We start from the raw sequence: 20,105 nt of genomic DNA on the forward strand, positions 1-20,105 counted from the left end.
CTCTTTCAACAATTTCAAAGATTTTACTGAGTTACAATTTATCAGTCAATTGAAATAAATGCATTAGGCCCTATTGGATGGATTTCACATGACTGGGACTACAGATATGCATATGTTAGCCACAGATACCTTAAAAAAAAGATAGGGGTGTGGATGAAAACCAGTCAGTATCTGGAGTGACCACCATTCATTCGACTCATGCAGCGACACATCTCTTTCGCATAGAGTTGCTCAGGCTGTTGATTGTTGAATATTGTCCCACTCTTCAATGGCTGTGCGAAGTTGATGGATATTGGCGGGAACTGGAACACCCTGCCGTACACGTCGATCCAGCGCATCCCAAACATGCTCAATGGGTGACATTTCTGGTATGGATGTCGGCCATGGAAGAAGTGGGAAATTTTCGGCTTCCAGGAATTTTGTGCAGATCCTTGTGACATGAGGTTGTGCATTATGGTGAAACATGAGGTGATGGCACGACGTTGGTCCTCAGGATCTCATAACGCTATCTCTATGCATTCAAATTGCCATTGATAAAATAGAATTATGTTCGTTGTCCATAGTTTATGCCTGCTCATACCATAACACCATGGGGCACTCTTCACAACATTGACATCAGCAAACCGCTCGTCCATTGTCGTGGAAATTTCCTCTATTTACCAAATCATGGGAGCAAACCACACACACAAGTCAGAGTTAGTTATAAAAGTCCATCTTTAATTATATGAGCTCTATCACAACCCTGTGACTCTCAGATCGATTCAGTGTCAAACCATGAATTCTCTGAGAGCCCCCTTACAATACAACTGAGTTCCTTTAATAGCAAAGACACACAGTCAGACAGCATAGACATAACTCATCGTTCAGCTTTGTCTCCTTTCCCAAACCCAGAACCATAAACCAATCCTCTATTACAACAGGCATATATCAAATTGTCATTTAGATACAACCCACTCTAAATACAAACTCCTGGACAAACTCACGGAGAGGAGGGTGAGGCTATAGTTTAAGATAGAAACAACACTGCAACCCTTCTTTCCCCACTAGAAAAGGTAGGGAGTAAAAGATATGTTTACACATGATGACACTTTGACCTCTCCCCTCTCAGTGGCCATGCAACTTAGTCTTGACATAGAACAGATACTTCAACCCTGCCCACAGTATTATACAAAAATACCATTCTGATGAGAATTAACTTACACACATTTGATAAATATAAAACATCTTACATATGTTACCAACAAATTCTGAATCTTCCCTAACACCATACGACGCCATACACAACGTCTGCGGTTGTGAGGCCAGTTGGACATACTGCCAAATTCTCTAAGACAATGTTGGAGGCGGCTTATGGTAGATAGATTGATATTCAATTGTCTGGCAACAGCTCAGGTGGACATTACTGCAGTCAGCATGCCAATTGCATGCTCCCTCAAGACATGAGACATCAGTGGTGTTGTGTGACAAAAAGTGGCCTTTTATTGGCCCCAGCATAAGGTGCACCTGTGTAATGATCACACTGTTTAAACAGCTTCTTGATATTCCACACCTGTCAAGTGGATGGATTATCTCGGCAAAGGAAAAATGCTCACTAACAGGGATGAAAACATTTGTGCACAAAATGTAAGAAAAATAAGCTTTTTGTGCATATGGAACATTTATGAGATATTTTAAATGAAACATGGGACCAACACTTTACATGTTGCGTTTATATTTTTGTTCAGTATATCTTGATTGTGTAGTAGTGGAGTATTTTTGTAGCTGATCAGTTCCCTCTGGTGTTGACTTGTGGAAAAACAGATTTTAGTCTAAGATTTAAATTTGTGTAAACTCCAATTCCACAGTGTTGATCAGATAAATATATATTTATTTACAAGATAAACTGAATGTCCATTACACAGTATGTCTAAAACACTTGTTTCTTTCAACGAGCAAATAGCAAGTTTGTACTTGCAAGTAGCACATTTACATTATTGTACAGCATTGCAGGGGTGAAAGGAGAAATGGTTTAAATAAATGTTGTATAATTAAGTAATAAGGCCCGAGGAGGTTTGGTATATGGCCAATATACAACGGCTCTCTTTTTGTTTCATCAGACCAGAGGATATTTATCCAAAAAGTACGATCTTTGTCCCATGTGCAGTTGCAAACCATGGTCTGGCTTTTTTATGGCGGTTTTGGAGCAGTGGCTTCTTCCTTGCTGAGCGGCCTTTCCGGTTATGTTGATATAGGACTCGTTTTACTGTGGATATAGATGCTTTTGTACCTGTTTCCTCCAGCATCTTCACAACGTCATTTGCTGATGTTCTAGGATTGATTTGCACTTTTCGCACCAAAGTATGTTCACCTCTAGGAGACAGAACACATCTCCTTCCTGAGCGGTATGACGGCTGCGTGGTCCCATGGTGTTTATACTTGTGTACTATTATTTGTACAGATGAACATGGTACCTTCAGGCATTTTGAAATTGCTCCCAAGGATGAACCAGACTTGTGGAGGTCTCCAATTTTTTTTCTGAGGTCTTGGCTGATTTATTTTGATTTTCCCATGATGTCAAGCAAAGAGGCACTGAGTTTGAAGGTAGGCCTTGAAATACATCCACAGATACACCTCCAATTGACTCAAATGATGTAAATTAGCCTATCAGAAGCTTCTATAGCCATGACATAATTTTCTGGAATTTCCTAAACTGTTTAAAGGCACAGTCAACTTAGTGTATGTAAACTACTGACCCACTGGAATTGTGATACAGGGAATTATAAGTGAAATAATCTGTCTGTAAACAATTGTTGGAAAAATTACTTGTGTTATGCACAAAGTAGATGTCCTAACCGACTTGCCAAACTATAGTTTGTTAACAAGAAGTTTGTGGAGTGGTTGAAAAACTAGTTTTAATGACTCCAACCTAAGTGTATGTAAATTTCCGACTTCAACTGTATACAGTATCAGTCAAAAGTTTGGACACACCTACTCATTCAAGGGTTTTTCCTTATTTTTACATTGTAGAATAATAGTGAAGACATCAACACAATGAAATAACACATATGGAATCATGTATTAACCTCAAAAGTGTTAAACAGATCTAAATATATTTGAGATTTGAGATTCTTCAAAGTTGGCACCCTTTGCCTTGATGACAGCTTTACACACTCTTGGCATTCCCTCACCTGGAATGCTTTTCCAACAGTCTTGAAGGAGTTCCCACATACATATATTTATATCTGTTTAATTGGGATCGGTGTCCCGCTAGCGTTCCACTACGACAACATGAAATTGCAGAGTGCAAAACTTAAAATACAAAAATTGTAATATTAAACATTCATGAAAATACAAGTGTCTTACATTGTTTAAAAGCTTAACTTCTTGTTAATCCAACTGCATTGTCAGATTTCAAAAAGGCTTTACGGCGAAAGCATACCATGCGATGATCTGAGGACAGCGCCCAGCATTAAAAACATTTTTCAAACCAGCAGAGGCGTCACAAAAATCAGAAATAGCGTTAAAATAAATCACTTACCTTTTAAAGATCTTCCTCTGTTTGCAATCCCAAGGGTTCCAGCTACACAACAAATGGTTATTTTGTTCGATAAAGTCCTTTTTTATATCCCAAAAAAGTCAGTTTCGTTGGCGTGTTTGATTCAGTAATCCACCCTTTCCACTTGTTCAACATGCAGACAAAGGAATCCCAAAGGTTACCGGTAAACTTTGTCCAAACAAGTCAAACAACATTTCTAATTAATCCTGAGGTACCCTAATATGTAAATAAATGATACAATTTAAGACGGAATGTAGTATGTTCAATACCGGAGATAAATAACGAAGTGCGCGCACTCATTCACGAGCGCATCAAGACTGGAGTCCTAATGAGGGACACCTTAGAAAAACGACAAATACTTGCTCATTTTTCAAAAAACAAGCCTGGAACCCTTTCTAAAGACTGTTGACAACTAGTGGAAGCCTTAGGAACTGCAATCTGTGAGGAATTTATTTGAATATCCCATAGACTAGCATGGAACTAGCCTGTGACCTAAAAAAAAATATCTGGATGGATTCTCTTCGGGTTTTACGCCTTAAATATCAGTTCTGTTATACTACAGACATTCTTTTTAACAGTTTTAGAAACTTCAGAGTGTTTTCTATCCAATGCTACCAAGTATATGCATATCTCAGCTTCTGGGCCAGAGTAACAGACAGTTTACTTTGGGCACGTCAGTCATCCAAACTTCCGAATACTGCCCCCTAGCCCAAAGAGGTTAACACTTTTGTGGTTACTACAGGATTCCATATGTGTTATTTTATAGTTTTGATGTCTTCACTGCTATTCTACAATGTAGAAAATAGTAAAAATCAAGAAAACCCTTGAATTAGTAGGGGTTTCCAAACTTTTGAATGGTACTGTATGTATATATATATATATATATTATTTATTTTATTTTTTAAATAATTAAATGTATTTTTTGGGGGGGGGGGGGTTGTTTCTCTGTAATACTACTAGCCACCTAGCAATTTAATGAAGTTTGCTTTTGCTAGCCCGTATAGGTTCCCAGTCTCCCAACCTTATAACTAGCTACCAAGAAGCCATTTAAGGCTATCAATCAAGTTAGAGGGCTCCCGAGTGGCGTAGCGGTCCAAGGCACTGCATCTCAGTGCTAGAGGTGTCACTACAGACCCTGGTTCAAATCCAGGCTGTATCACATCTGGCCGTGATTGGGAGTCCCAATCTGATTTGCCTAGTTAAATAAAAATAGAGTAGCTTGCTTGTCTATCTTAGCTGGCAAGGTTGGTAGAACTTAGAAAAGCAAGCAACAACTAAATGTACTGAATAAGACAGTCTATTACCCAGAGATGCAGAGGGTAATAGTCACCAGTCAGGAGGATACAGACCGCTCCAGAGGTATGCTTAGTTATGCTGAAAAATACACTTTTTTAAAACATAGAATTAACAATAGTGTCAAGTACTTAAGTAGATTTTTGGGGTATCTGTACTTTACTATTTATATTTTTGACTACTTTTACTTCACTACATGCCTAAGGAAAATGTTCTACTTTTTACTCCATTCATTTTCTCACCCAAAAGTACTCATTACAAATCATCAATAATCAAGAGAACATCCCTCATTATCCCTACTGTTTCTGATCGGGCGGACTCACGAAACACAAATGCTTTGTTTGTAAATTATGTCAGAGTGTTTGAGTGTGCCCCTGGCTATCCGTAAAAAAAATGAACTAGGGAATTTTAAACAATTTATACTTTTACTTTTGATACTTAAGTATATTTTAGCAATTGCATTTTTTTTATATACTTAAGTATATTTAAAACCAAATACTTTTAGACTTTTACTTAAGTATTATTTTACTGGGTGACTTTCACTTTTACTTGAGTTGTTTCTATTTAGGTATCTTTAATTTTACTCAATTATGACAATTGGGTACTTTTTCGTCCACTGAGAATTAAGCATAATGATTATGGATCTAGATTGCAGGAAAAAGCTGTTTCAGGTGTTTTAAAAATGCCAAATGATCCTACTTCCGGACCACCCCCCAGCCTTCCTCAAGTACTTTATGCCCCCTCAGATTTTTGGGGTGCATGACACCCCTGACCTCATATGTACCCCTTACATCCAGGTATGGGGGGTTATCCTATAACTTCTAATTGATCAGCCCCAGCATTTGGCAGCCACGGTGGTCCTCTAATGAGGAGGGTAACAGATATGTGAAATCAGAGCTTCAGTTTGATATTCCCTGGGGTTTACACCGGTTAAAAATAACCCAGATCGGTCAGCTAAGCAAAAAAGGGTTGGCCTCTGAGGCTGTGGTAGCTGGATACTTGTGTAGTGGGACAGGGTTGGCCAGTATGCAGTCAGTGCGGAAAGCAGGTCAACACCACTGACTGCACTGCTGTGACCTGAAATAGGGCTGTGTTCAGGATTACCTAAAACTGAACATTAAGAATGACATCAACAACAATTAAAGCACCCCTGGGTGCAAATAGTCCAGGTGGCCATTTGATTAATTGTTCAGCAGTCTTTTGGACCTAGACTTGGCACTCCGGTACCGCTATCTTTTATTTGTGATATGTTTAGAAGGAATAGATTACACCCTTGCAGAACACATGAACATGTGCAATTTCTTTGGGAGGTTTTATTTGTGGTGACTTGATATGTGCATATTTGTGTCCCTAATCTGGCCTAGGTTGTTTAATTTCTCTAACCCCTAACAGTAGTTCTAGGACATATTAAAAGGCAAAGTACATTTTGTGAAGGCTGTGAGTGTGAAATAATAATACATTTAAAAAATAGTCTGGGACAATGTAGACGAGATGTTGGCTTTCATTCAACTGGAGCATATATTCAGTACCTATTGATAGTCAATGGCCTGGAGAGAGGAGAGAGGGGGAGGTAAACAAGATGGCGGCAACCTGATAGCAGCTGCATCAATAATAGCAAACCTCATATTTATGCAGACAGAGACAAATAAAACACTACATAACATCTGTCGATAGAGTCTGGATGTTAAGGTGAGACCCTTTACCACAAAATGCTGACATTTGGCTAGCATATCTACAATCCACTTTAATTTGTATTTAGCCGTTAGCTCCTGCCGGGTAGCTAGGTAGAAAGGATATAACGTCGTTACTGTACTTCTTACTTGCTAGTAACTTTATCCGATTTTGAACATAGCCTAACTACATAGCTAGCTAACGAAACACTCATTGCATACAGTTAGACGAGTTATCTGGTTAGCTAGAATGAAATTGTAAATTCGTGCGAGTTTCGGGAAGATTGGAGTTAAGGTTTGACACCTAGATGAAATTAGTTTTATATAGGATATTCGGGGTTTTCTCTCGTCGATAGCAATTAAACCCAAACATGCCATGACTATGAAGATGGTATATTCTGAATCGGATGGATGAGAACAATTCACATCTTTAAAAAAATAATAGTATGACTTTGGATTTCAATCTTCAATAGCTCTTCCACAAAGCGTGCCATGACTGATAATGATATATTCTGAATCATGGGAGGATGGTCAAAAATCCACAGCTTTTTGGGCTCCTGAGTGGCGCAGTGGTCTAAGGCATTGCATCTCAGTGCAAGAGGTGTCACTACAGTCCCTGGTTTGAATCCAGGCTGTATCACATCCGGCTGTGATTGGGAGGCCCATAGGGCGGCGCACAATTGGCCCAGCGTCGCCCGGGATAGGCTGTCATTGTAAATAAGATTTTGTTCTTAACTGACTTTCCTATTTAACTTTTTTATTTATTTATTTGGGGGAGGATTGAAAGCCTGAAGATAAAATAAAACTGTCCATTGTCCCCCGACTAATAGGGGGAGACCTATTGAAATCTGAAATAGTCTAACAAGAAAATAGAGGTGTGGCTTGTTCTCAGTCCATCCCTGATTCAGAATATATCATTCATGCTCGGTTCAATAACTATTTACGAGAGACCCGAATATCCAATATAAAACACATTTTACCTCCCCTAACGTTGAGGTGTCAAGCGTGTTAGCCGGTTAACGAGTTGGGGAAGGTAGCAAGCTAGCTACTGAAATAATCGGCAAATGGCAAAATACCTGAGGCTAGCTAGCTAACTCCGCTTGGTTGCAAGCTTCTTTTTTTTAATGTGCGACAGGCATTCACTGACTGAGTCGTGCAACAGAATCGGCTGTGACATTCTCGATTAATTCTTGTTTACTGGCGTCGTGAAATATTGATCTTATGGTTTTAGTATTTTGACACCAGACCAGAAAAGTGTCCTAAAATGCATAACCAACCTTGTGGACCTGTAGCTGTCACTCATTTCCTACTAAATTAACATTTAAAATGTTAGTAGGCAAATATTCCTTGATTGCTGAAAAATTTGACTGTTGATTAGCTACATTTTTGACCCACAGGTTCTCTGGAGCAGTATCCTGAGTTGCCAACTGGGAAAGACTAGTGAACTCCATAGAAGAGCTGACAATACATCTAGGACCCAGAGCATAACCATACTACAGACTGAAATAACTAATTTAGGTGTGTTTGAGTATTTAATGCGTCTGCACTTAGATCAAGGCAAACCAATGGTGACCATGGATCGTTACAAGGTTCTATGGCCGTCATGCTTTGCTTGGCTTTGAAACAGGACTGGTTACCTCTCCGTCTGCATGTCGCCATCTCATATCAGATCACAGATGGAGGTGACATGGAGCTAAGCAGCGGAATGTAAACTCAGCCAGACGTCCCACTCTGCTCAGTAGCACCTGTCCCACAGCCTGAACTCTCCACAAATCTTTTCACCCTGGACCTTGGCATCGCTGGGTCTTAGTTAACTACCCCACACCACTCTGGAAACGTTTACAGCTAGCCTACATCTTGTTCCCACGAACTTAAACTAACCTCTGTGTTTACAGACCTACTCTATTACAAGGTAAACTGTTTCTCTCAATGCCCATGCCTGGCTACACCTCCAATGTCACTTAGTGTTTTCTAATTGAACTGTGTCCCTGAGCCACCAGGATACACAGCCCAAGCCAAAGGTTTGAGGCCACAGTCCACTATATTGGACTGTCTGGACGCTACACGCTACAGTAACTAAGTTGATTTAACCATGAGTGTCGGGGAGCTGCGGCACCTGGACTATCTGACTGAGAATGAGCTGATGGGCATGGACACTTTCATCCACCGCATCGACTCCACAGAGGTGATCTACCAGCCGCGCAGGAAGAGGGCCAAGCTGATCGGGAAGTACCTGATGGGAGACCTGTTGGGGGAGGGCTCCTACGGTAAGGTGAAGGAGATGCTGGACTCTGACACGCTGTGTCGCAGGGCCGTCAAGATCCTCAAGAAGAAGAAGCTCAGAAGGATCCCCAATGGAGAGGCCAATGTGAAGAAGTAAGTAGTGATGTTTTGGGAGGGACGGACGGTGGAAGGGAAAGCGGGACGGTGGGAGGGATGGAATGGGGGGGTGTGATGTGGTGGGTTGCTCTCGTGTCAGTGTGTGATTTTTCACTCGGTCTTCATTTCTCTTTCTTGCTCCCTCTCTCTTCCCTCTGATTTGCACTCTTGGTCATGCATCGTCAAGCACAATTGATTAACGACTAATGTCACTGCTATTGGATGATTGTCCTGGTGTAACGCTTTAGATTGTCTCTGATTTCGCTTAAGCGGCGTGCATAGCCTAGTGCTGTATTCACGCCTACAGTGCAGGTTTTTCCTACAGTGTCTCCCTATGGTTTTTCCTACATATGACTGACTATCGTCCCCCCTGTTAAAAGTTAACAACACTTTGGATCTTTGTTTGCATTTCCCTCTTCCAATACATCCTCTTCCAATACATCGCCCCTCCTCTTCCAATACACCAAGGAACTTGTAACTCTCGACCCGCTCCACTACAGCACCTATTCTTTTACAATGAAGTGCTATCTTTTATTTGTAATATGTTTAGAAGGAATAGATTACACCCTTGCAGAACACACTCAATTTCTTTGGGAGGTTTTATTTGTGGTGACTTGATATGTGCATATTTGTGTCCCTAATCTGGCCTAGGTTGTTTAATTTGTTGCAGTGCTCAATTCGTTTTTCTCTAACCCCTAACAGTAGTTCTAGGACATATTAAAAGACAAAGTACTCTCCTCTTCCAATTCAGCCCTCTCCTCTTCCAATTCAGCCCTCTCCTCTTCCAATTCAGCCCTCTCCTCTTCCAATTCAGCCCTCTCCTCTTCCAATTCAGCCCTCTCCTCTTCCAATTCAGCCCTCTCCTCTTCCAATTCAGCCCTCTCCTCTTCCAATTCAGCCCTCTCCTCTTCCAATTCAGCCCTCTCCTCTTCCAATTCAGCCCTCTCCTCTTCCAATTCAGCCCTCTCCTCTTCCAATTCAGCCCTCTCCTCTTACAATACAGCCCTCTCCTCTTACAATACAGCCCTCTCCTCTTCCAATACAGCCCTCTCCTCTTCCAATACAGCCCTCTCCTCTTCCAATACAGCCCTCTCCTCTTCCAATACAGCCCTCTCCTCTTCCAATTCAGCCCTCTCCTCTTCCAATTCAGCCCTCTCCTCTTCCAATTCAGCCCTCTCCTCTTCCAATTCAGCCCTCTCCTCTTCCAATACAGCCCTCTCCTCTTCCAATACAGCCCTCTCCTCTTCCAATTCAGCCCTCTCCTCTTCCAATTCAGCCCTCTCCTCTTCCAATTCAGCCCTCTCCTCTTCCAATTCAGCCCTCTCCTCTTCCAATTCAGCCCTCTCCTCTTCCAATACAGCCCTCTCCTCTTCCAATACAGCCCTCTCCTCTTCCAATACAGCCCTCTCCTCTTCCAATACAGCCCTCTCCTCCATACATGGCAGAGCCATAGTCGACTATTTAAATGCCTGCATCAGTGCAACCCTTCTTCCCATGATGAAAACGCAGTAATGTTCTCCATTACTGTTCACTCGTCTCATGTTTGTTTTGTTGATCCGAACTCACACGTTGCTCATTCATATTGGGCTTTCATTCTTACAGTGTAGGACAGATCCATGTGTTTAAAAATATGGTTTTGGTATGGGCTTAACCCTCAGCCCTCCACTGGTTCTATTCCCAGCATCATTGTGACCCAGAGACACATACTTAAACATCCCCTCTAATGGAGACTGAAGTTGTACGCCCATTGTTTATTTCCTTGATTCTCTTTCTCCTTTCTCAATTCAAATGGCTTTATTGGCATGGGAAACATTGTCAAAGCAAGTGAAATAGATAATAAACAAAAGTGAAATAAACAAACACTACTCTCACAAAAGTTCCACAGGAATAGACATTTCATGTTCTCTCTCTCGTCAGTCTCTTTCTATAAATAGTTGTCCTCCATCCTCCCTTTCACATGGACAGCCAAGGTTTTAATCACACAATGGAGTTGATTTAATGTTCTTCTGTGATGTGCAAGCTAACTGTCAAATGATTTGCCACCGAGGGGACGTGTTAAGAGATGGATGAACAACTTAGTTTAGGTTGCTTTACTGTAAATCGCAGGGTCTCAGTACATATGTGAGGCTTTTGTAGAAAACCTTAGCTTAACGGTGCACGTTTTATTGGTTTGGGTTGCTTGTTCTGGTTTGGTTTGATTCAATTACGCTTTTGAATGTGATTACACTGACTTGATTATGTTAAAATGTTGTCTAGGCTACCCACTGCCAGTGTTATGGAGAATGCAATGCTCTGTCTTGCATCATACTCACACCCTCTTTATCTAAACAAAGCTTGGCCTAATACTAAGCCGCCTCCTGTGCGTCAGGGTGTGAGTTGTTGTGTAGCCGACATGCTCGAGTTTCTCACACTGTTTTGGTGGAAACAGACTAGTACGCATGTAATATGTTTGTGCATGTCTGTGTAGGTGGGCCCTATCCTATGGGTTTGAGCCTGTGTGAGAGCCTTCCCTAGCCTTATAAGACTCTGGATGCCACAACAGTACTACCCTTAGCCCCTCTCCTCTCTCTACACTCACAGCAGCCATCACTTAGCATTCCTGTTTGCCAAACACTTCCTTCTTACACTGCCCGGGGTTGCCACAGGGATAGGTACACTCACACTATGACCACTCCTGTTGCTTGGGCAACGCCTCCGGAAAGCTGAGCCCTGGTTTGGAATGCCACACACACACACACACACACACACACACACACACATATATATATATATATATATATATATATATATATATATATATATATATATATATATATATATATATATATATATATATCACACACACACATCCCTCTGGACTAGAACTCCTGAGCGGGGGAGGTGTGTTCATTGAGTGATTTCATTGGACGACGAGCATGTAAAATTCAACCAGTTTGTTGTCATAATGAATTAACCGAGAAGGTAATGCAGCTGTAGAATGTAGCCGAAGCCATGGCGAAGCTATTTTTGTAGTCAGTCGATAAATAGTAAACAAGTTTTGTAAAAGTGCAAGTTTCCGTCCTCCTGGACCATCCCTCAGAGGGATATTGGATCCACTGCAGATAGACTCTCTCTATGCAGCAGACACGGTGCTTTTAGACAGCAGAAAGCTGACACTCTGATTTCTGTATTTTCTTAGAGAACAGCAGTGCTGCTCACTCTTGTTGAATGCAGAATGTTTTTACCCTTGAATGGGATAGATGATGCCGCAAACGTTTATCAATTGCCTTTTTAGTACTAGGAAGTGAAGTGACCACAATTCTCATACGCATAGGCTTATATTTACAGCACCGATGGTAAAGCAAAACAATAACTCATTTTGATTGGTCGTGCTGCTCTTTACTAGTATGACTAAAGTTGGTTTTGTTTTCCCTGACTTTTCCATGTTCTCCACGACGTGTGCAGTACATTTTATTTAGTGTTAGTCCATTTTGATGTGTGTGGCAGTGTGCATGTGGGATGTCTCTCTGACTCTCTCGGTAGTGATGCAGTAGTAGTGTGTAAAGCAGAGGACTGGGCCTGCCTGTGACTGCAGGCTAAGATGACATAAACGGGCACCGTACAGAGTGATCTACAGTACAGTGTATAGAGACTGACAGTTCAGACTAGAGAAAGAGGGTGTGTGTGTTTGTCCTACAGTGGGGTGCGGGGACCCCCCCCCCTCATTATTATTTTAATGGAACTCAGTCCGGCTTTAAACTTACTCTTGAAAGTTGTAATAGTAGAATGCACAAAGTGCAATATAGAAATTGTGTATCACCAGTTCCTCTTGTCATGTCCATCGTTACAGACCTCAGAGAGAGATTTCTAATCCGAAAGGTGCACATCAACTAGCCCATGTTAGCTGACATTTTAATTATTCTTTTTTTAGCCCATAGATATAGTTGTAATTTTATTCACTGAAATATCCCATGAATACACATTAGACATGGCAATATTTATAGAATTGCAAGAAATTAGCTTTAAAACTGCAACATTTTCTTTGTGTAGTATTGCAGGAAATAAGCTTTAAACCTGCTAAATTCTCTCCACCAACGACAAGGGTGTGAACAGTGAGTCATGAACGGGTGCTTGTGCCCATAGAAATAGATGTGGTGCGTACAGGGGGTGTTCCCTAATGCTGGAAGGGGGCCCCGAGTGGGAAAGTTAGTGAATCCTTGCCCTACATGGTGCTTCAATACACCGTGGGCATCCCCATGCTGTGCAGTGACACGCTGGCTTAATTCACTTATTACAAGATGTAAGATTACCCTAAGAGGAGAAAATGTACTCATGAAAATTCCCTTTCAAATGTAGCTGACATATCCTTCCTTCCCATTTGAATGGCATGGTGAATTTAAACACCTAGAGGATTTGTTTTAAAAACCAGGCTGCTATGGGGATGTTCTCTGTGATCTTGACTAAAACATATACACACTGCCGTGTGTGTGTGTGTGTGTGTGTGTGTGTGTGCGCGTGCGCCCCCTTCATGCACTGGCTGTATTCATTAGTGGCAGGCAGTAGCAGCTCTCAGATGAATGTGGAGTCTCCTGGGGGTTTGTCGTGGTGGTGCTGGGGGGTGACTCTAAGCTCCCTTTCCAAGGTCAGTTCACAGATATGTGTCTATACTGACCTTGTTGCTATAGCCACACTAATGCGTCATTCCCCTTTCCTTTCTCATTTATTTTTCAGATTTGTGATATTTAGGCAAAGACTAAAGTCACACTCTGTTTATCTTACAATGTGATTTTAATTAGTTTTATTTCACCAATGTTTTAGTTGTGATGGATGGTTGAATTTGTAACTTGTTTGTGTTTCAGGGAGATCCAGCTGCTCCGGAGACTTCAGAACAAAAATGTGATCCATTTGGTGGACGTGTTGTACAATGAAGAGAAGCAGAAAATATATTCTTTCTTTGTGTGTGTGTGTGTGTACATTTTAAGCACCATTAGTGTGTGTGTGTGGAATGTTTGTAAATTGATGAGGGTGGAAAGATTTCCTTATGAATTGTCTACTCCCCTACTTCCTCTCTGTTGAAGTGAACTCTGACACTGCAGGCTCTCCTAGCTGTGTGTGTGCCCCTCTATCCTGCAGCAGTGGAGAGAATCTTGATGCAGACATAACTAAGCAGCTAATACTGTCATGCCCAGGCATTGCCTGTCTGCAAACGCTCTTTCTCCTCCTCTCTCTGTCTGCACACACTCTTTCTCCTCCTCCTCTCTCTGTCTGCACACACTCTTGCTCCTCCTCCTCTCTCTGTCTGCACACACTCTTGCTCCTCCTCCTCTCTCTGTCTGCACACACTCTTGCTCCTCCTCCTCTCTCTGTCTGCACACACTCTTGCTCCTCCTCCTCTCTCTGTCTGCACACACTCTTGCTCCTCCTCCTCCTCTCTCTGTCTGCACACACTCTTGCTCCTCCTCCTCCTCTCTCTGTCTGCACACACTCTTGCTCCTTCTCCCTATCTTACATGGGTCATAACCAGTAACCAGTTGAGCCCTTCCACCCATGTTTGGTTTTCTTGGGAGTAATAGACGGCATATTTTACACAGAGCTCAGTGTACCGACACAAACGCTGGCATGTTGTATAGGATACATGTTAGTCTTTTAACAGATGCTCTCATCCAGAGTGATTTACTTAGTGCATTCATCGTAAGGTGGCTAGGCGAGACAACCACATCAGTGTCACTATTCTGAATCATCCCACTTCTCTTACCCTACCATATCTACCTAGAGGTTTTCTTGCTAAGATGATGTCACATTGATTATGAGCCAAACGATTATACAGCTGCGGCCAAATATATTGGCACCCTTGCACTTTTCTTAAAGGGATACTTCGGGATTTTGGCAATTAATTATATACTTCCCCAGAGGCTCTTTAGTGTAATTACTGAAAGGCTATCGACTTCCAGTCATTTCTCTAATGCTAGTTAAAATTTGAGCTAATGCTAGATAGCGACTTCTTTCAAACTGCAAGTGACATAAAAATGTAATTTAAGAGTTCCTCTGGGGAAGTAAATAAGCTTCAGTGCCACAATCCAGAAGTATTCCTTATGATAATATGGTCACCACACCTTGTTAACGGATTTTCAACATGGCAGAACCACCTTTTTCTAAACTTTGATTGGCACCCCAGAGATAGTACTTGGTTGCACAGCCTTTTGCCAACATATAGCTGCCAACAAATGCTTCTTGTAGCTGTCAATGAGCTTGCTGTGTAGCTTTTCTACTCTTCAGCAGCAGATTGCTCTGCTCTAGTTCTTCAACGTTTGAGGCTGTTTCCAGATCAGATCTCGACAGGTTATGGACAGGATTGAGATCTGGACTGTCACTGGCCACTCCAGAAAAGTGCCAATGTTTTTGTCCGTAACTGTATCTTGTTTTTGCCTTTTTATACATTTTTCTTGTTCAAAGAACTCACATTCCTACTTGCTTAAAGCCTTGGAGAAACCCACCTAAACTAAATAAAACCAGACATATTTAGTTGATTTCCCACTCTGAGCCAGTAACTTTAAATGCATTATGTACAAGAAAAATGTATTTCCTTTTCTGTTGTGTTTTAATATGGCAGTTTGTTTGTTTAGTGTGTAAATGCTTTTCATTAGTGTGTTGTTTTGAGTATTCCCTTGACTCCCTGTCTCACGTATATGGTGATGGAGTATTGCGTATGTGGGATGCAAGAAATGCTGGACAGCGTCCCAGAGAAAAGATTTCCAGTATTTCAAGCTCACGGGTAAGTTTCTCGCCAGCTCGCTCTATCCTCTCGCCCCTCTCTCGCTCTATCCTCTCGCCCCTCTCTCGCTCTATCCTCTCGCCCCTCTCTCGCTCTATCCTCTCGCCCCTCTCTCGCTCTATCCTCTCGCCCCTCTCTCGCTCTATCCTCTCGCCCCTCTCTCGCTCTATCCTCTCGCCCCTCTCGCTCTATCCTCTCGCCCCTCTCTCGCTCTATCCTCTCGCCCCTCTCTCGCTCTATCCTCTCGCCCCTCTCTCGCTCTATCCTCTCGCCCCTCTCTCGCTCTATCCTCTCGCCCCTCTCTCGCTCTATCCTCTCGCCCCTCTCTCGCTCTATCCTCTCGCCCCTCTCTCGCTCTATCCTCTCGCCCCTCTCTCGCTCTATCCTCTCGCCCCTCTCTCGCTCTATCCTCTCGCCCCTCTCTCGCTCTATCCTCTCGCTCTATCCTCTCGCCCCTCGCTCGCTCTCGCTCTATCCTCGGCCCTCGCTCGCTCTCGCTCTATCCTCGCCCCTCGCTCGCTCTATCCTCTCGCCCCTCGCTCGCTCTCGCTCTATCCTCTCGCTCTCGCTCTATCCTCTCGCCCCTCGCTCGCTCTTGCTCTATCCTCTCGCCCCTCGCTCGCTCTTGCTCTATCCTCTCGCTCGCTCTCGCTCTATCCTCGGCCCTCGCTCGCTCTCGCTCTATCCTCTCGCCCCTCGCTCGCTCTCGCTCTATCCTCTCGCCCCTCGCTCGCTCTCGCTCTATCCCCTCGCCCCTCGCTCGCTCTCGTTCTTCGCTCGCTCTCGCTCTATCCTCTCACCCCTCGCTCGCTCTCGTTCTTCGCTCGCTCTCGCTCTATCCTCTCACCCCTCGCTCGCTCTCGCTCTATCCTCTCACCCCTCGCTCGCTCTCGCTCTATCCTCCCATTCACTCACTCTATCGTCCCATCCGCTCGCTCTCGACTCTGACTCTATCCTCGCCATCGCTCTATCCGCCCGCCCCTCGCTCTATCCGCCCGCCCCTCGCTCTATCCGCCCGCCCCTCGCTCTATCCTCTCGCCCCTCGCTCTATCCTCTCGCCCCTCGCTCTATCCTCTCGCCCCTCGCTCTATCCTCTCGCCCCTCGCTCTATCCTCGCCATCGCTCTATCCGCCCGCCCCTCGCTCTATCCGCCCGCCCCTCGCTCTATCCGCCCGCCCCTCGCTCTATCCGCCCGCCCCTCGCTCTATCCGCCCGCCCCTCGCTCTATCCGCTCGCCCCTCGCTCTATCCTCTCGCCCCTCGCTCTATCCTCTCGCCCCTCGCTCTATCCTCTCGCCCCTCGCTCTATCCTCTCGCCCCTCGCTCTGTCCTCTCGCCCCTCGCTCTATCCTCTCGCCCCTCGCTCTATCCTCTCGCCCCTCGCTCTATCCTCTCGCCCCTCGCTCTATCCTCTCGCCCCTCGCTCTATCCTCTCGCCCCTCGCTCTATCCTCTCGCCCCTCGCTCTATCCTCTCGCCCCTCGCTCTATCCTCTATCCTCTCGCCCCTCGCTCTATCCTCTATCCTCTCGCCCCTGGCTCTATCCTCTATCCTCTCGCCCCTGGCTCTATCCTCTATCAGCTCGCCCCTGGCTCTATCCTCTATCTCCTCGCACCCCTCGCTCGCACTCGCACCCCTCGCTCGCACTCGCTCTATCCTCCCATTCACTCACTCTATCGTCCCATCCGCTCGCTCTCGACTCTGACTCTATCCTCGCCATCGCTCTATCCGCCCGCCCCTCGCTCTATCCGCCCGCCCCTCGCTCTATCCGCCCGCCCCTCGCTCTATCCGCCCGCCCCTCGCTCTATCCGCCCGCCCCTCGCTCTATCCGCCCGCCCCTCGCTCTATCCGCCCGCCCCTCGCTCTATCCGCCCGCCCCTCGCTCTATCCGCCCGCCCCTCGCTCTATCCGCCCGCCCCTCGCTCTATCCGCCCGCCCCTCGCTCTATCCGCCCGCCCCTCGCTCTATCCGCCCGCCCCTCGCTCTATCCGCCCGCCCCTCGCTCTATCCGCCCGCCCCTCGCTCTATCCTCTCGCCCCTCGCTCTATCCTCTCGCCCCTCGCTCTATCCTCTCGCCCCTCGCTCTATCCTCTCGCCCCTCGCTCTATCCTCTCGCCCCTCGCTCTATCCTCTCGCCCCTCGCTCTATCCTCTCGCCCCTCGCTCTATCCGCTCGCCCCTCGCTCTATCCTCTCGCCCCTCGCTCTATCCTCTATCCTCTCGCCCCTGGCTCTATCCTCTATCCTCTCGCCCCTGGCTCTATCCTCTATCAGCTCGCCCCTGGCTCTATCCGCTCGCCCCTCGCTCTATCCGCTCGCCCCTCGCTCTATCCGCTCGCCCCTCGCTCTATCCGCTCGCCCCTCGCTCTATCCGCTCGCCCCTCGCTCTATCCGCTCGCCCCTCGCTCTATCCGCTCGCCCCTCGCTCTATCCGCTCGCCCCTCGCTCTATCCGCTCGCCCCTCGCTCTATCCGCTCGCCCCTCGCTCTATCCGCTCGCCTCTCGCTCTATCCGCTCGCCCCTCGCTCTATCCGCTCGCCCTATCCTCTGGCTCTATCCTCTGGCTCTATCCTCTCGGAGCTCGCTCTATCCTCTGGCTCTATCCTCTCGGAGCTCGCTCTATCCTCTGGCTCTATCCTCTCGGAGCTCGCTCTATCCTCTGGCTCTATCCTCTCGGAGATCGCTCTATCCTCTGGCTCTATCCTCTTGGAGCTCGCTCTATCCTCTCTCCCGTCGCTCGCTCTATCCTCTCGGAGCTCGCTCCATCCTCTCTCCCGTCGCTCGCTCTATCCTCTCGGAGCTCGCTCTATCCTCTCGCCCCTCACTCTATCCTCTCGGAGCTCGCTCGCTCTCGCTTTATCTTCTCGCTCTCGCTTTATCCTCTCGCCTCTCGCCCTGTCCCCCCCTCTCTCTCGCCCTATCGCTTCTCTCTCTTCCCACTGCTATTATTAGTGTGTGCTTCTGTGCAGAGTCTACTCCCAGACTAAGTTTAGGGCCAGTATCTTACAGGACTGCAAAGCTCTCCATTGCAGGAATACCTGGTCAATGGGCAAATCCCCAGCTGTTAGATGACTGGTGCAGATAGGGAGTTTACACTGATTTATAGCCACACATTTGAATAAAACACGTTAAATTGCTTGGATTGATACGTCATGTATGGCTGAATTCACACTCTTCTCACTGATGTTGAGGGATTTATGCAAAATAGAAACGTATGCACAGATCTCAAGTTAGACTACATTAGCTCTATGGTGAATCCTGTCTGTCGTGTCTCTGTCTTTCTCTGTCTGTGTGTTTCTCTCAGGTACTTTTTACAGCTGTTAGATGGTCTTGAATATTTGCACAGCCAGGGAATCGTTCACAAAGACATTAAACCAGGGAATCTGCTGCTGACCACCGACGGCACGCTCAAGATCTCAGACCTGGGCGTGGCAGAGGTGAGAGGTCAAATATAATTTACCTGTATTACCAACTATTAGGGACATACAGATAACTGCCAAAATAAAGGCTCTGTTCAGGTGTGGGGTCTGTTTTCCTGGCATGGTTAAGGTCCACTCAACCCCTTAGAGGGCAAGGTAAACGCCAATAAATACACAGACATTCTGAGTGATCACCTTCAGCCCTATGGTGATTAGTTTCTATCCTGATGAGTGGTTTCTTCCAGGATGACAATGCCCCTACAGGGCACAAGTGGCCACTGAATGGTTTGATGAGCATGTAAACCATATGCCATGGCCGTCTCAGTCACCAGATATAAACACATCTAGGATATTCTGGAGCGGCGCCTGAGACGGCGTTTTCCATCAACAAATGATGGAATTTCTGGTGGAATAATGGCGTTGCATCCCTCCAATAGAGTTCCAGACACTTGTAGAATCTATGCCAAGGCATATTGAAGCTGTTCTGGATCTTGGTGGCCCAACGCCTTATTGACACTTTTTAGGCGTTTCCTTTTATTTTGGCAGTTACCTGTTCTTAACTAATGTGTGCAGACAGCATTCTTCACTCTCTCTGAGGGTTCATGCTGATTGTGAGCTTATTCTTTCTCCCTACCTCGCTCTTATATATATTCTTCCCCCTCTCTCCGCCAGGCTCTGCACCCGTTTGCGAAGGATGACACGTGTCGTACAAGTCAGGGCTCGCCAGCGTTTCAGCCCCCCGAGATCGCCAACGGCCTGGACACGTTTTCAGGGTTCAAAGTGGACATCTGGTCCGCAGGCGTCACACTGTGCGTAATGGCTATTGCACTGTCCACACCCCCCTCTGACCATGACCCCCAGCCCCCCCTCTGACATGACCCCCAGCCCCAAAAGACTTTGTGTTGATCTGAAAGGATGACAAATGATAACAGCCTTGTGTCGTCTAGTGCTTTTGATTATCATTATGTTGATCTTCTTTTCAACATCATCCTTTGTGTTCTTACTCATAGCTTGTGGTCCATATAAGATAACATGAAGTCTCAAACTCATGGTGTGTAATAT

At 45.2% G+C, this 20,105-nt stretch overlaps 1 protein-coding gene across 1 annotated transcript in view; it reads left to right on the forward strand.

The window, feature by feature from the left end:
- The first annotated feature begins 6,362 nt into the window (after positions 1-6,362).
- LOC110530706 (serine/threonine-protein kinase STK11) overlaps positions 6,363-20,105 on the forward strand; it is a 31,225-nt gene continuing 17,482 nt past the window's right edge. The window contains exons 1-7 of the mRNA XM_036986367.1: positions 6,363-6,517; positions 7,896-8,016; positions 8,168-8,874; positions 13,716-13,799; positions 15,539-15,628; positions 18,929-19,061; positions 19,716-19,852. Of these exons, the coding sequence (XP_036842262.1) occupies positions 8,591-8,874; positions 13,716-13,799; positions 15,539-15,628; positions 18,929-19,061; positions 19,716-19,852 (728 nt within the window). The 5' untranslated portion in view covers positions 6,363-6,517; positions 7,896-8,016; positions 8,168-8,590. The remainder of the gene's footprint in view (positions 6,518-7,895; positions 8,017-8,167; positions 8,875-13,715; positions 13,800-15,538; positions 15,629-18,928; positions 19,062-19,715; positions 19,853-20,105) is intronic.

The sequence above is a fragment of the Oncorhynchus mykiss genome, chromosome 8, assembly GCF_013265735.2.
Source record: "Oncorhynchus mykiss isolate Arlee chromosome 8, USDA_OmykA_1.1, whole genome shotgun sequence".
NCBI lineage: Eukaryota > Metazoa > Chordata > Actinopteri > Salmoniformes > Salmonidae > Oncorhynchus > Oncorhynchus mykiss.